Here is a 16,920-nt window from a genome sequence, read left to right as displayed (position 1 = left end):
CAAGCCACCACTCATTGCTGCCTTGCCAAGATTACTACTATAACCATATATCTTTTATTTTTAACTTTTTTTTTAAACTTTTTATTTTTTATTGGAATATAGCCAATTAACAATGTTGTGATAGTTTCAGGTGCATATCAGATGGACCCAGCCCTATATATATATATATATATACATCTCCATTCTCCCCCAAACACCCCTCCTGTTCAGTCTGCCCTATATCATTGAGCAGAGTTCTTTCTGTTATACAGTAGGTCCTTGTTGGTTATCTATTTTATATACACCAGCGTGTACATGTTGGTCTCATGGAAGCATTTTTAAAGGTGACATTTGGGGTAAGAACCGCAGTGGGTATGACCTTCTTCTGATTGGTTGGTGGTGAGGTTAGAGGGTGATGTTTCTTTTTGTGTGTGTGTGTGTGTGTGTGTGTGTGTGTAATAAAGTTTTATTTAAGTATAAAGGAGATTTCTGACATAGGCATCAGAAGGGGGCAAAAGAGTACCCCTTTGCTAGTGTTAACAATGGAGTTATATACTCTACAATGAATCCAAAGAATGTCTGGAGGTTGTAAAGACCTCACCAGACCTACTCCCATAATTTACATTTTAAGATAACAGAGTTGGCTAGAAGGTTTAATCCAAAGATTGTCCTCAGGCAGGATACATCCTTGTAAAGACCAGACCTACTCCCATAATTTATGTTTTAAGATAACAGAATTAGCCAGAGGGTTTAATCCAAAGACTGTCCTCAGGCAGGATACATTATTGTTATATAATCCTAAGGAATGTAGAGGAAAAAAAGTAAAAAAGTTTGTCCTTTCTTCCTCCTTGAATATCCCAGACCTCTCTCTCCTTGGGGACCCCTAGACTTCTTATCAACCTGCCTAGGAAATGACTCTCATTTCCCCCTTTTCTTTTAGGAGAATTATGTTGCCTAGGGAAAAGGGGCATCGTTCTCATTCCATAACTGCTTCCGAGCTGACAAGGGGCGTTGTCCCTAAATTGGTGAGGCAACATATTCTCCTAATCCTCATAGTGAGGATGTCTGATCCAGGGGCTCCAAGTAATAGTTGGAGGAGGCTGTGGCACTCATAGGAGCTTGGCCAACTATTTGTAAACTAAAAGCTTTTAGACGGTTAGAAAACCCCATTATACAGTTACAGACGTAAGGCAAAATAGTCATTAAACCAAGTTAAAATCAAAATGAAAAGTCACATTATGTCCATAGTTACATCAGTCCATCTTAAGGTTGTTAGATGTCATCAGTTTAAGAAGAGGCATCACATACGATTGTTGAAGGTATTTGCAGACTTGGAGAAAGTCCTTTCCTTGAAGTGGAGATGTCCACCATGGGACGCCTTTCACTGATGAAGAGGGGAGTGCTCCGCAGACCCAGCAGTTAGACCGATTATGGAATGCAGCATAGGAGTGAGCCCAGGACAGGAAGGCATTGTCTTGAGGATCAAACGGCAGACTCAGGATTTCTGGAGTCAGCAGAAGTAGGCTCACATAGATTGTCAGGCCCATCTTGTCCAGAAGTATCCCGGAAGAGCCCCCAAGATGAAAGGTTGTTGCTGAACGATAAGACGCAGGATTCTTGGACTCCAGAGGAGATGAATTCAATCCGGGGCCAGAGACAAGGCTGGATCGCTCAGAGCTTGTGTAATAAAGTTTTATTAAAGTATAAAGGAGATAGAGAAAGCTTCCAACATAGGCATCAGAAGGGGGCAAAAGTGTACCCCCGAGGGTGATGTTTCAAGAGTGTTAATCATCTGGGGTCTTCATCATTGTTCACCAGAGGCAGGGCGGGGTGTCTTAGTTTCTGCATAACAACTCAAAGGTATGTGTCAGATTGTTGTGTTCCTAGAGGAGGAAGTGGGATTCTGCCTGAACACTGGACTATTGTGACTTTTCTTGCTGAGCTGCTTTTCCTTTGTTTCTGCATTCCCTCACTTCTCTAGTTGGCAAGCACTCCTGCCTGCTCTTTGAAGCTCAGGGAAGGCTTAGGAGACTAAAACTCTTTTCTACAAACAAGAAACAGGAGCAGTGGAGGGGCTTTTGTATCCAGAGGGCCTCGCAGGGTCCTCCTCGGCTTTGGTGTTCATTATTATTTCTTATTAGGGCTCATGGTTGACATCTCTGGGGGTGACTCTAGAGTTCCTTGAGATCCAGGTTTACACTACACAATAAGAATGTGACAACTTTACAGCCTCGTAAAACTATTCTTGCACTTAAGCAGCCTTATCTCATATTCCTCCTCCTTTCTATATAATCTTTCTTCAAGAAATATAGATCCAACCAGTCTTTCTCTTTTTCCAAATCCAAAATGAAACATTGACACGTGCTCTATAATAATCTTAACTTGTCTGAGATGATTGGCTTACACAGCGATTAGCGGCTAACGTAGAACAAGGATTCTTCTGAGGTAAGAGATAGATGGGTTGGACACCTGGTGTTTGTCAAGTGGAGTAAAATTCAAGTTTTTTTTCTCACCCAGACACTCCATGAACAAGTGTTAGTTGCTTAGTCAGGTCTGACTCTTTGCAACCCCGTGGACCCCATAGCCTGCCAAGCTCTTCCATCCTTATGATTTTCCAGATAAGAATACTGCAGTGGGTTGCCATTTCCTTCTCTGAGAACAAAGCTAGAGGCAAAATCTGAGCTCTTCTAAAGTAAAGAGATAAGGTGCCCAATCCTGAGGTCAAGGAAGACTTCCCTGTCTGCACAAGGGCAGGAAATCTTCTTGAGGGTCAAAATGGGAAAGAGTCCAACCTCATAGTAAGTGTGGGCATGTACCCACAGGCCTCTACGGTCGGATCCATCTTAGCATGTGCATGCCTCTTGGGAATGGTCCAAGGAGCAGTCAGATGTGAAAAAAGAAACAAGATAATTGACCAAAGGTAAACAATGACCCAGACTTCCCAGGTGGTTCAGTGGTCAAGAATCCACCTGCCAATGCAGGAAACAGAAGAGGCGCTGATTTGATCCCTGGGTTGGGAAGATCTCAGGAGAAGGAAATGGCAACCCACTCTACTATTCTTGCCTGGGAATTCCCATGGACAGAGGAGCCGGGCAGGGTACAGTCATTGAGGTTACCAAAGAGTTGGACACGATTTAATGACTAAACAGCAACAAAACAAAGACCCAGAAGCACTGTCCTATATGTGATTTAAATCACCTCTTTATTGGCCCCTCCTCACTCAGGACGCCCACATTCCTCTCCAGGTGTGTGTCTCTGCCTAGTCTGACGTAGCGTGGTCCTTGTCATTCAGGATGGCCACACTCAAACTCTTTGAGTATGTATTTCTCTCTTGCTTTGGACTTGTTGCTTTCCTCCTCCTTAGAAAGGATGCCATACCCTTTCTCCCTGGTGTGTATCTCTGCTCTGCCTCTGACTTAAATAGATACACTTTTTCTACTATGTGTTCTCCCATAAGTTGTGCTGCGTCTGTAATAATAAACTTTGTAACTGTTTTTAGTTTTGGCCTCCTGGAAACTTTCTTGCTTTCAAACTTGGAAAGGAGTGAGGGCCACTTTGCTTCTAGCCTCTAGTCCCTGGTGGTCTGGTGGCTAGGTTTCCTGGTTTTCATTCAGGCTGCCCAGATTCAGTTCCTGGAGAGGAAACTAAGATCTCTCTTCAGGATCACTCTCTCCGAGATCACTTCCAGACCAAACACTAGATGGGAAGAAATAACCGCAAAATGGAGTCCTAAAAGTATCTCTTAACTCTCTGTGTTGGGTCTCACAGATGCGACCCAAAAAACTGGGTTCACCTCTTGATGGGTGTGGAGCCAAAACAAGAACAGTGAGAAGAAAGGATTTATTACTTGCAGCAAGTAAGGAGAACACTGGGGATCTTCCCCAAAGCAGTGTCTAAGAGCAAAGCTGGGGAAGTCTTAAGCTAAGGCTACAGGCATATTCATGAAGGGGCTTGGGTGATCACAGAGTCCAAACTTGAGTTGACTGAAGTCATGAGGGCCTAAAAAGGTCGACAACATCGTCCCTTAGAGCAGTGGTCCCCAACATTTTTGGCACCAAGGACCAGTTTCAAGGAAGGCAACTGCTCACCTCCTGCTGTGTGGTCCCGTTTCTAACGAGGGGTGGGGGCGTTGGAGACTCCTGCCTTAGAGGATGGTTGCACACTGGAAGGGGTTTAAATTCTGCAAAACAGTTCAAGAAAGTGCGCCAGGTTAATGGTTACCACTGAAACACACCTGGGAGTCTTCACACCTGATTTGTTATCTTTGCTATTGTTACTTCTCTTGCCCCTTAACAGTTTTTTCTTATGTTCCCTTAAGACCTTTCTTGCTGAGGCCTGTTCAAGGACAAGCACTGGGGTCAGTCTTAGATCACAAAATGGCTTAGGCCAAAAAAGGCTTCTCTTATGCCAAGAAAGCCATGCCTGGTTCTCTTTGTTTCCCAGGACTCCTTACCTTACCTTCTCACACCTTGCGGCAGTACTTGGTTTGATGACTGTTTCTTTAGAGCTGCAGTCACGATTTAAAAACGCTACCTGAAGCACAGAAGGTACACATCCTATTTTCTGGGAAAAGATTAGTAGCACAGTGATTGAGCTGGGAAGCAGAGACAGACTGCTCTGGGAGGCTTCAGCAGCGGTTCAAAGGACTGCAGTTGGCCGGAATCACCCCTACCGTTTCCCTCCTCCAGCCAGTCTGCAAGATAACAACCGGGATGGCACCGAACCTACAGAATATCTGCAAGATACAAGTGGAAGGAGAAAAAAAAAACAAAACCCCACCACCAACTAGGCTGTAAAAGAATCTCGAACTGGTGGTGGAGTTACACGGATGACCAATCGAAAGAGGGGAAGGCCCGGAACTCCACCGGGGCCGACTCGGGGACGACCCGGGGTGAGGGTTGATTGATTTCCGTCCCCCGGGGCGGGCGGCGCCTGCCGCCGGCCGGAGCCCGCGGTGACGTCACAGGGCCCCCGGCGCCGGTCACGTGGTCCGCGGCCGCCCCGCCCCGCCCCTGCCCCTCTCCCCGGCCCCGCCCCCTTTCCCCGCAGCCCTCGGAGCGCAGGGTCCGGCCGAGGTTCCAGCTGCGAGCTCTTCGCGGGGAGAGGCGCGGCCCGGGGCCGGTGGGCGGCGGACGCGGGCCGGGAAGAGGGAGCGAGGGTAGCCGGGGAGAGGGGGGCCGGAGACAGCCGCGCGGGGAGCAGGACCGACGGCCGAAGCTCCTGCGAACTTGGGCGCAGAGTCGCGCCACTGCGCCCGCGGCCCGAGCGATGAAGATGGTGGCCCCTTGGACGCGGTTCTACTCCAACAGCTGCTGCCTGTGCTGCCATGTCCGCACCGGCACCATCCTTCTCGGCGTCTGGTACCTGGTGAGCGCGACCCGCCTGGGCGAACCCCCTCCCCGGGGTGGGGGGCGCGCACCTGCCCGGGAGGAGCGCGGGCGCCCCGGGAGACCGCCTCACTTTTCACACCCCCTCGTGGGTACCGGCTGCGGCCCTCGGGGTTGGGCGAAGCCGGCGTTAATCCGCCTAAAGTTATATTATTAGAAACTTAATTCTCTGGGCCGGCGGCTCGACAATGCACACACCCCCCCCCCCCCCCCCCCGGCTCAGCCAACCTGTGGCGGGGGCTGCGGTCAGGGCCCGGTGTTCGGGGTGGGGAGGGTTTCGGGGGACGGTTCGCGCGGGTTGGGGTCGCGCTGAGCAAGGGGGCGCCCGAAACCCTCCGCCGGGAGCCGGCTGGGGCTCCGGAGCTGCGCGGTTTCGGGCGAAAGTGCGCTTTGGTGGTCTGCGAACTCCCTCCCGGCACCCCGATCCTTGCCTGCGGAGCACGTGTCCGCCTTTCCTTTCTTCTCCGCGTTCACTGGGCTTTGTGCTTTCGACGGGTCGCAAGAGCCGTCGAGGCGGTGAGCCGACACCTCTTGCTGCGCACCCCCCCCCCCCCCCCCCGCGTGCCCGCTCTCCCTGCCCGCAGGTGCCCGCGGTTTTGCTGCCCCGTCTCCCGCGCGCTTTCGCATCCCGAGTGGGAATGGCTGGGGGTGGGGGTGCCCTACGCACACGTCTGTTGTAAAGCCCTTACCCTAGGAGGGGCTTACCTTGTGATTCACTGCGTTTTATTCGGCCCTGGACAGCCATTTTGCACCCACTTACCTCCTCCACAAACCCCCGATTTGCAGGTGATCCCTACCTTCTTAGCCGACCCCGAAGACCCATCTGGTCTGTTAGTTTGTTTCTAGGTTGGAGCTTTTTATTTGTCTGGGGAGCAGTGATTATCAGACGCTAGTGAGGCAACCTGATGGAGTGGTGCCCTGTACTAGCTCCAGGTTGATTGGTGCTCCCCCCCCCCCCCCCCCACCACTGCACCAGCACCCGAGTCGGGCTCCGCTGCATCGTGGTTTCTGTTCCATCATGATGGAGAGTTAAGCCCGAGCCTCTTGGCGCTGAATGCCTCTGCACCAAGAAGAAACACCTTAGACGTGGTAGTAAGATGGCATATAGAACTTTCTAGTGGTGGTACATTCTGATCTTAGTCATCAGTGTTTTGGTGGGTTCATAATTCAGTGTTTGGATATAACACGGACGTAAGTTGAATTGTGAACTCGTCTGTGGTGCCATTGTAAGCAAAACACCCCTGTCCCCCCATATGGTGTTCTCTGCTATTTATAGTTGCAAGTTTCCTTTAGTCAGTGCCTATCACAGGCCACACAATAGAAATCTTTGGCCTTAAAAGCTTTCAGACAGATCTTTAGTATATGTGGGTTCTTACTGTGCGGCTTGAATGCAGAGAGAACATCTGGGTATTGGCTCTACCCTGGTTTTACTGAAAGAGAAAAAAAAAAAAACAACGGAAATTTAAATTTACAGCGAAAGAATAGTGGGTGGTCTTGAAATAGTGCTTTTATTGATGATCAAGACAATTTTATCCACATGTCTTGTGTCCTCCTTGAAGATGTTGAAATCTGCAGGCTTGCAAGTACATCTATGAATGTAATTTGCAAAATCTAGGGCGCTGCATTAGGCAAATGGACTACGTGATCTACAGGAAAGATAAATCTACTTGAGCCCTGTTGTTGGCGGTAATCCAGTAGGACACATTGGTGTGATAAAAGGAGAGGACTCGGCAGGCTTTGTCCACGGCTTGAGTGTGCTCTTTGGGGAAAGGAGTTATTGGTATGCAGGTTTTAGCATTTGGAAAGATGGCTTTCTGAAAAATAATTAGAAAGCTTTTCAGCGGATGTGAATAAGCAAGCCACTTTGGGGCTTCCCAGGTGGCGCTAGTGGTAAAGGACCCGCCTTCCAGTGCAGGAGACGAGAGAAACAGGTTCGGTCCCTGGATGGGAAAGATCCCCTGGCGGCAGAAAGGGCAAATCACTCCAGTAATTCTTGCCTGGGAAATACCCTGGGCCGAGGAGCCTGGTGGGCTACAGTCCACCAGGGTCGCGGATTGTTGGATACGACTGAAACGACCTAGCGCACACACAATGTATGGGAAATCTGCTACTGGTCATCTTTATAATTGCTTTCCTCAAAACAATTTAAACTTTTCTTAAACTAGTGAGTTTCCCTCATCCTTTTACATCTAATTTGGTTATCCAAAACTGATTTACACGTACATTTTTAAGATGAAGGAGCTAAAGAACAAGACATCTCTTTCTCTTACCACCAGTCATCTGGATGGAATGAGGTCACTATCAAAAAAAAGGTAGAGTTTTCAGGAGAAAAAAGGGTAGGAGCATAGATATTCAAAAAAGAGTCAACTGGAAAGGAAAGGTAAAGTGAATCTTTTTTATGCATTTTCTAGCTGTTTTCTACTGTGACCATTTACTAGGCTCCTGTGCGCCAGGTCCTATACTGTTTGTGCTCAGCCGCTTGAGTCTTGCTAGCTCTTTGCGACCCCATGGACCATAGCCTGCCAGGCTCCTCTGTCCGTGGAATTCTCCGGGCAGGATTACTGGAGTGGATTGCCATTTCCCTCTCCAGGGGTTCTTTCCGACTCAGGGATGGAACCTGGGTCTCCGAATTGCCGGCGGATTCTTTGACCACTGAGCCGGCCCCACCCCCCAACCCCCCCCCGGAAGCCCACTATACTATCGATAGCAATCCTTTTTTTGGCCATACACCGGCACTTCCCTGACAAGGGGTCAAACTCCGCTCTCCACAGTGAAATCGTGGAGTCCTCATCACTGGGTCTCCAGGGAATTCCCTAGAGTCCTTGATTAAAAAAACCAGCGTGAACTACGTAAGGGCTATGAGTTGAGTTTATTAAGTGTCTTACTCTGTATAAAATAGCCCAGGGGAACAACTTCTCAGACGGCTCTGAGAAACTGTTGTGAAGATGTGAGGGAGGAGCCAGGATATATGAATCTTTTGCTGTGAGAAAACCTGCAGTCGAAGTCCTAAGATGAGTGTTAATCATAGAACAGGCAAATCAGGTTAATGATTTTATGTATCATTTTGTAAGTATGGGAAGATGCAAGAATCTGGGAAAGCCGAAATTTCTCAGTTATAGATCTGCATTATCTTGGGGCAGGTGTCCAAGGCACAGACCACTTCCTGTCTGTCTCTAGCCTGAATTCCCCTCAGTCCTAGAGTCCTGGGTGACTGCAGTGGCTAACGGCTTGTTCCTGGTAGAACTGGAATGACAGGCAACATTTTTCTCTACAATGCTTTGCATAAGCTTAGTTTTTACATATTCCTGGTAGATTTTTTTTTTTTAATTCCCATTTTATAGAGGAAAAACCAAAGTGAAGAGGTTAAGTGATTTGCAGCTTGTGGTCTGAGTGATGTATTGGTTTGTGCTGTTTCCACAGTTTTACCTTTTAAAAGTTGTTTTTGCCTTGAAATGATAAAGGTTTCCTTCAATCTAGTTTTAAAAAAGAAAGCATATTGATTTCAGGTATTTGATATTTGTATCAGCGATGGCTTTTCATTTACTTTCTTTTATTTTTTTCCCTTTAAAAATTGAGGCATACTTTACATATGGTGAAAATCACAGGTATTAAGTGTACAGTTCATTGACATGACCAATGTTTGCACCTTTGTAACCCACACCCTTAGAGAACATTCCCAGAAAGTTCCCTCATGCCGCTTCCCTCGTGTCTATCCCCTCCATAGACACCCCACCTCATAGGTGTTTTGCCTATTCATATAAATGGAATTATACTGTAGGTGTTTTTTTGTGTTGGGTTTCTTTAATTTAGCATAATGAATTTTACATTCATTCATGGTCTTGGAGTGCGTCAATATTTGTGCCTTATTATTGCTCAATATTGCTTTGTTGTAAGAATATACCACAATCTGTTTATCCATTTGCCAGATGATGGACATTTTGGGGCTCTTACGGATAAATCTGCTCTGAACAGTCTTAAAAAAAAAGACTATGTGGACATCTGTTTTTATTTCTCTTGAATAAATACCTCGCAGTGGGGTTTCTGGTCATTGTGTGTTTTAACTTGATAAGACACTGACAGGCATTTTCCAAACTGCCATTTTTACACCCCAGTCAACAGGGTATAAAGTTCACTGGGTGTGTAGTGGTAGCTATTGGTGACTTGAGTTTGAATTCCCCTGTGTGATTGATGACGCGAAACAGTTTATCTTTGCTTCTTGGCTAGCTATGTATCCTCCTTTGTGTTGATTGCACATTTTTTTAAAAACTGAGTTTTATCTTTTTTTTTTTTAATTCTACAGATTTGTGAGAACTCTTTATTTTAGATACCAGTCCTTTATTAAATAAATTCTTTGTGAATATTTTCTTTCAGCGTGGCTTGCCCACTGATTTTCTTAATAGTCTATTTTGATGAACTGGAGTTTTTAATTTCAGTTAAGTTCCATTCACCTTTTTTCTTTTATGGTTAGTACTTTCTGTTAGTACTTTCTTTGCCTACCCTGAAATTGTAAAGATACTCTCTTACATTTTCTTTGGAAGCTTTATGGCTTCAGCTTTTATGTTTACATCTGGTTTAGTTTTAAGTTTTGTGTAGAGCTTTTGTGTTTTGTGTACTGCGATGTGAGGTGGAGGCTTATGTTTACTTAGAAAGGCAGTTTAATCATTAAACCTAAGAAAATAGTTGATTTCTCCCATAACTGTTAATAGCTACAAACGTTTTTTAGAAAAACAAGTAAGGTGCATTATCTATCCTCACCGAATGAGGACTGATTTGTCTTGGTTTCCGGAGGGATCACGATTTGAAAGGAGTACTCCACGCAGAATGCTTACTCTGTGGGCTTCTAGGATTTCCTCTCTTCAACAAAACCTAATATTCTAAGCCTGAATCCGTTAACTTCCCTAAATTTGCCCACACTCAGATTTGCCCACGCAAGTCTCCTTCGACTCCTGTCTCAGATTCCTCTGATAGCTGCCTCTGTCCCCCCCTTGCCATCTGGATCTCTTCCTTTATTCCATCTCCATGTTATATTGATTTTTTTTTCCCCCAACCTCCTGAGTGCCTTATTCTGTCCTGCTCTTATTCTTGCTACCACTTCTCTCGTTTAGGCTCTCATTAGCTCTCACTTAACTGTTATAGTAGAATCATAACTGGTCTCTCTGCTTCTAGCCTTGCCATCAGTAATCCATTTTTTTTTCAGTCTATTGCATATGCAATTTCCAGAGGTATTTTTCTCAAACACAAATACTAGCTTGTCATCCTACTCCTAAAAAATGTGGGCTCACTGTCTCTGGGAGATGTGTGTTTCTTGACCCATGTGTTTCTCATCTGCTGAAGTCGGCTTACACAGTTAAACAATGCGGTGGATTTCACCGAATCCCTTTCCCTCCTCTTTCCCAGGCCTCAGGTTACCTTCTATTAAGATACAAATGGTTGCTATATATGCCAGCTAGTAATTAAGCTGTGAGTCCTGAGATTCATACAGATTTGATAAATTTATCTGTACAGTCCTGAATCAAACAGGCCACGGTTATGTGACTAGAATATACTGATGAATTTAGGTCTGGGATATGCTTCCCTTGAGCTATTGGTTAGGAGGGATGTGGTGGGGGGGGGGGTGGGATTAATTTAAAATATCAGTGTGAGGACAGAGGGTTGAGACATCCGGAGGCTGTTACTGGGAGGAGGAAGAAAGAATGTTTGGAGAGCAATAATAAACAAAAATAAATCCCTGCTGTATTCCTTATGCTAAAGGCCACATTTTTTTTAATACTTTTTATTTTGTAGCAGGGTATAGCTGATAAGCAAAAAATGGGACAGTTCAGGTGGACAGCCAAGGGACTCAGCCATACGGATACATGTATCCATTCTCCCCCAAGCTCCCCTGCCATTTAAGCTGACACATAACATTGAGCAGATTTCCCTGTGCCCTACAGTAAGTCCTTGTTGGCTATCCATTTTAAATATAGCCGTGTGTGCGTGCCCGTCCCAAACTCCCTAACTCTTCCTTCCCCCAGTCCTTCCCCCCAGCAACCATAAGTTCCTTCTCTAAGTTTCTTTCTGTTTGGTAAGTAAGTTACAAAACCTTTCTTTCTAGATTCCACATAAAAGGAATGTTATATTTCTCCTTTTCTGTCTTAGCTTCACCCAGTGTGACAATCTCTGGGGCCATCCGTGTTGCTGCAAATGGCATTATTTCATTCTTTTTACTGTAAAACCTGCATTTCTTATGGTTTATATTTTGCCATCAGGACTTGCATTGCACCTAACACCCTCAAGCATACTTTTTCCTTTGTAATTTCTTGCATTTTATCAGATGATTTTCTTAGTATGTTTTAAAAAGTGGTGCTGACAGTTGGAAGAATCTGTCATTGACACCTCGGATGGGTCCCTGTTTGTGCATACCATCGTTTTACCATTCTCTAAGTGTATTTTAGGTTAGTCTTCAGCAAATACATACTGAATGCCTCTTTGTGCCAGACACTATTCTTTGGGGAGTTGGCCATATATCAGATTATAAAGGATGAAAGAGCTCAGAGTAGCTGGTCTCATTGGCTTTATGACCTAGCCTGTCAAATAACCAACTAGTTCACTTTGAAAGTCACAGCTTGCTTGTGTACCCAAGCCTGGTGGGTTCTTTTTGTATCCTTAGAAGTCCTGGTGCAATAACTATTGATTTCTGTCTGGATAGTAATACTGGACAGTAAAGCCGACATCTTGCATTTGTAGAGTGATTGATACTTGGTTTTCAGTGGACTTTCACATTTGTTCCTGTTTAGACCTCAAAGCAACCCTGGGGTCAGGCTTGAAAGGTGATGATATGCTCCTTTTAGATGAATAGTTTCTTTCCAGCTGTCAGATTCTATAACTTGGTCCATAAGTTCAGGGCAAAATAGGGACTAACTTGTAATATGTCGGTAATTCTCATTACCTAGTGTTTTCCTGACTATATTAGATTGTAAAAGACTGAAATTCTAAAGTAAGATTTATGGATTTTATTCTGTAGATAGTGAGAGGCACTGAAGAATTATGAACAGGGGTGAGGGGGTGAAAGCAGTTTTTAAGGAGGATGGAAAGGGCCAGCTGTTTTAGATGGCCAGGTGACGAGGCAGGGTGCAGACAGCCTTCCAGATGGGAGATGCTGCTACGTCAGGTCTTCCCACCAGAAGTTTCTCATTTGCTAATGATGCGAATTATATGAATGGGAACTCTCATTGGTTAGTTTATGATACAAGACTGTCTTGCCATCCTGCCTCTCTTCATCTGAATACTGGAATCGAACAGATTTGGGACAGAAATGGATACTGGGTTTTCGAGAGATGTCCAATGAGTCCCTTAAAAAAAGATCCAGGCCTCCCCGCCCACAAATAAAAAGGATCGAGGGAAGTTTTATGAAATATTGTCTGGTGAAGATTTCAGTGGTGTTAGTTACTACCTTTTTAAAAAAGCTTCAAAAAATTATTTCTATTTATTATTTATGGCTGCACTGGGTCTCTGCTGCTGCCCGTGGGCTTTCTCTAGCTGTGGTCCGTGGCTTCTCGCTGCAGTGGCTTCTGTAGTTGTGGAGTCCTGCTTCAGGGTGCGCCGGCTTCAGTAGCCGCAGTGCGCTGCCTCAGGAGCTGTGGCTCAGAGGCGTAGATGTCCATCAGCCCGTGGGTTCTTCCCCGGACCAGAGATTGAACCTGTGTCCCATGATGGATATTCATCTCGAACATTTTAAAGGCAAGCCGGCCAAGAAATAAAGTGTTTGTTAATATCACTTTCTCTGGGTCCCACTATAGATACATTTAACATAACGTTAAAAAGTCATGAATATTTATTGGAAGGACAGATGCTGAAGCTGAAACTCCAATACTTTGGCCACCCGATGCGAAGAACCAACTCTTTTCAAAAGACCCTGCTGCTGGGAAAGAGTGAAGGCAGGAGGAGAAGGGGACGACAGAGGATGAGATGGTTGGATGGCATCACCGACTCAATGGACATGGGTTTGGGTGGACTCCGGGAGTTGGTGATGGACAGGGAGGCCTGGCGTGCTGCGGTTCATGGGTCGCAAAGAGTTGGACATGACTGAGCGACTGAATGAATGTAACAAAGTGGTTAGCATGAGTTTTGCACCAAGATGTGGATTCTGTGAAACACTCATATCCCAGTAGCCCAAAACGAGACAAAGGACTTAGCTGCATGGTAGGCAGGGAAATGGTATCTTCAGCTGGGAATTTACATATCCAGTACCCCTGTTACTGTGAAGGAAGAGGAAAATTGATTCCAGGAGCATCTACCAATCTGACATGACACCAAACAATAGCCTTATTGCTGCGATCCTGTTGCCTGTTGGGCAACTGGTACTAATTATTGGAGGCTTTAATTCCAGTATACAAACCAGTACTTCCTGGGCTTTCCTGGTGGCTCAGATGGTCAAGAATCTGCCTGCAGTGTTGGAGACCTGGGTTCGATTAGTAGATCCGGGAAGTTCCCTTGAAGATGGAAATGGCAATCTGCTCTAGTATTCTTGCCTGGAGAATTCCATGGACAGAGGAGTCAGGTGGGCTACAGTCCAGTTAATAATTCTAATAATAAATAATTGCAAATAATCGTTAAAAAGTATCACAGAGCAATTTAAGCAAGTCATAAAATGGTTGCAACTACCGATAAAACCAAGTAGTATGCAAATGCAAATATATCTTTCCTAAGGTCTGCTGCATCAGTGGAGTTTTTAACTGCTTGTTAAAAATTTGTTTAAAGATAAAGTGAGGGCACATGATAGCATTTTCAATGTGAAAGCACCTGTAGTCATCTGTTTAAGACATCAGATGCAGCTAGCTAGTGGATCAGGAAACCATAACTGTGCTTAAGGATAAGGGTTTCCCATCTCAAAGAAAGTGAAAGTGAAGTCGCTCAGTCGTGTCTGACTCTTTGTGACCCCATGAACTGTAGCCCTCCAGTCTCTTCCGTTCCTGAAATTTTCCAGGCAAGAGTACTGGAGTGTGTTGCCATTTCCTTTCTCTCATCTCAAAATAATTGTAGAAAATATAATCCTAGAAGGAGTGTTGATGTGTATTTGGTTATTTTCTTCTCTTTATTCCATGTGTTAGGAACTGTGTGAGCTGCTGGCAATACAATATGATTCAAAATAGGCCCCATCCTTGCCAACATGGAATCTAGGGTCTAGCAAGAGGAAATTGCCAGTAATGAATGTGTATTAATTAGTAATCACAAACATTGGAATATTATTGTGGTAAGCAGTTTTTGCCTGTCTTCTGGTTTTTTTATTTCTATGGCTGTAGTGGTTCATTCAAGAAATTTAATCTATGTACTTACCAAAAGTCTAGACTTAATAATATCTTTGCCTTTCTTTTGAACAGTATACATCCTTTAACTCGTCATTTCTTGTATTTTAGTGTCTTTTCTTTTTAAAGCTTCACCAAGACACTGACCTGTACAATCAGTCTTTGCTTAGAGTTAGCCACATATTTACACATCTGTCTGTCATTTTCTCTTTTTGCAGTTACTATAATTTTTATTCAAAAAATGGACATTCTAAACCCCAAATGTGGAAAGTACATGACCCATCATTTTCTTGACCAGCTGTTCAGGATCACTATCCTTCTGTCTGATGTACATATTTAAACATTTTCTTTAGTGAGGATCTGTTTTATGTATTTATTTTGCTGTGCCAAGTCTTAGTTGTGGCTTGTGAGTTCTCAGTTGAGGCATGTGGGACCTAGTTCCCTGAGCAAGGGATTGAACCCAGGCCCCCTGCATTTGGGAGTACGGAGTCTTAGCCACTGGACTGCCAGGGAGGTCCCAGTGAGGACATGTTGATGGCAAACTGTTATTCTTTGAAAATATCTTTATTTGGCTCAAATTTGAAAGATCTCTCAGTCCTCGTGTCCGTGCTTAGTCGCTCAGTTGTGTCCGACTCTTTGTGACCCTTGGGACTGTAGCCCGCCAGGCTCCTCTGTCCATGGGATTTTTGAGGCAAGAATACTGGAGTGGGGTCGCCCTTTCCTGCCCCAGGGGAATCTTCTTGACCCAGGGGTCAAAATGCAGTCTCCTGGGTCTCCTGCTTTGCAGACTTGATTCTTTACCCTCTGAGCCATCGGGGAAGCAATCCTTGGTCTTAAGCTTAGCACGTTGGAGCTCTCCATCCACTGTCTCTGGAGTTATATGCTTTGCTGCTAAGAGGTCAGCTGTCAGTCTTGTTGACATTTACTTTTTTTTTTCTTCCTTTTTACAAAATTACTTATTTCGCTATGTAGGGTCTTAGTTGTGGCGTGTGGGATCTTCATTGCTGCACGCAGGGTTTTTTGCAGAGGGAGGACTTTTCTCTAGTTGTGCGGGCTCTGTAGTTGCAGCACGCATGGGCTTAGTGGTCCCATGGCACGTGGGGATCTTAGTTCCCTGACCAGGGGTTGAACCTGTGCTCCCTGCGTTGGCAGGCAGATTCTTAACCACTGGACCACCAGGGAAGTCCCTTGCTTGACCTTTACTTCTGATTCTCTAGGTCTGGGGTTGGTCCTGTGGTTCTACATTAGTAACACATGTGGGATGATGCTGAAACTTCATTTTGCTGACAACACTTTTTTTTCCCCTCTCTCTCTCTCTCTCTTTTTTTTTTTTTACTGAAGTATAGTTGATTTATAACATTGTGTTCATTTCTGCTGTATAGCAAAGTGACTCAGTGATACAGACCACACTTTTGATGGCCGTGGTTTGTGGACTCATACATTTCTGATGCTAATTTTCTTTTCTTGGAATCATGCATCGGTAGTCAAAACTTGACTGTTTTTATTCCTTCAAACAAGTTTTATTTTATTTTTTTTTACTCCCCACCCCCTCAAACAAGTTTTAATAGCAGAAAGATCATAGCGCCTTTATGAAAATGTTCAAAAGATTGGGGGTGGGCAGAGATAAGTGGGAGATTGGGATTGACATATACATACTACTATTTATAAAATAAGATAATAAGGACCTACTGTAGAGCATAGGGAACTCTACTCGGTACTCTGTAATGACCTGTATGGGAAAACAATTTTGAAAAGAGTGGATAGATACATACATATGTATAACTGACTCACTTTGCTGTATATAGAAAGTAACATAACACTGTAGATCGGCTATACTCCAGTAAAAATGTCTTAAAAGGTTTTAGTAAGATTTCAGTAGGTGCTTTCTTTGATTCTTCTGTTATTTACCTGAGAATATTTGCCTTATTTTTTTTCTCCTTCACAGCTCTTTAGAAACTAAAAGGAAGTTTCTTAGGTAATCTGTTTGCTCTAAAATAAGTATGTAAACAGGAATAGAATCTTAAAAGATACTTATTTATATTAGTTACAGTTAATAATTTACTGGATAATCTTTTCATTAGTTTACTTTGAGAAATAGCTTAGAATGGTGATCTTGAGAAGCTGTTTTGAAGTAATCTAACACTGTTTTCTTTTAACTAAAAGTAACAATGTCAGATATTAATATCACCTTCAAGAATGTTTCATTACCTAGATTCATAGTAATGAATATTTATGGTATGCATATGCATGTTATGTACGGAAAGGAGAAA

At 44.5% G+C, this 16,920-nt stretch overlaps 1 protein-coding gene and 1 long non-coding RNA gene across 3 annotated transcripts in view; one reads left to right on the top strand and one right to left on the bottom strand.

Annotated features, from left to right (window-relative positions):
• Positions 1-3,921: 3,921 nt before the first annotated feature.
• LOC133042776 (uncharacterized) lies at positions 3,922-4,906 on the bottom strand. The gene is made up of 2 exons (XR_009689575.1): positions 4,438-4,906; positions 3,922-4,159 (listed from the first exon to the last, which is right to left on the bottom strand). It is a non-coding gene; the product is annotated as an uncharacterized LOC133042776 (long non-coding RNA).
• A 121-nt stretch (positions 4,907-5,027) lies between these two features.
• LAPTM4B (lysosomal protein transmembrane 4 beta) overlaps positions 5,028-16,920 on the top strand; it is a 61,065-nt gene continuing 49,172 nt past the window's right edge. The window contains exon 1 of one of the 2 annotated variants that reach the window (XM_061123700.1): positions 5,028-5,346. In XM_061123700.1, the coding sequence (XP_060979683.1) occupies positions 5,248-5,346 (99 nt within the window). In that variant the 5' untranslated portion in view covers positions 5,028-5,247. The remainder of the gene's footprint in view (positions 5,347-16,920) is intronic. The other variant, XM_061123701.1, reaches the window with a different exon arrangement.

The sequence above is a fragment of the Dama dama genome, chromosome 21 (assembly GCF_033118175.1).
Source record: "Dama dama isolate Ldn47 chromosome 21, ASM3311817v1, whole genome shotgun sequence".
NCBI lineage: Eukaryota > Metazoa > Chordata > Mammalia > Artiodactyla > Cervidae > Dama > Dama dama.
The sequence above is the reverse complement of the archived record's forward strand: the minus strand, read 5'-3'. Positions and strand labels throughout refer to the sequence as shown.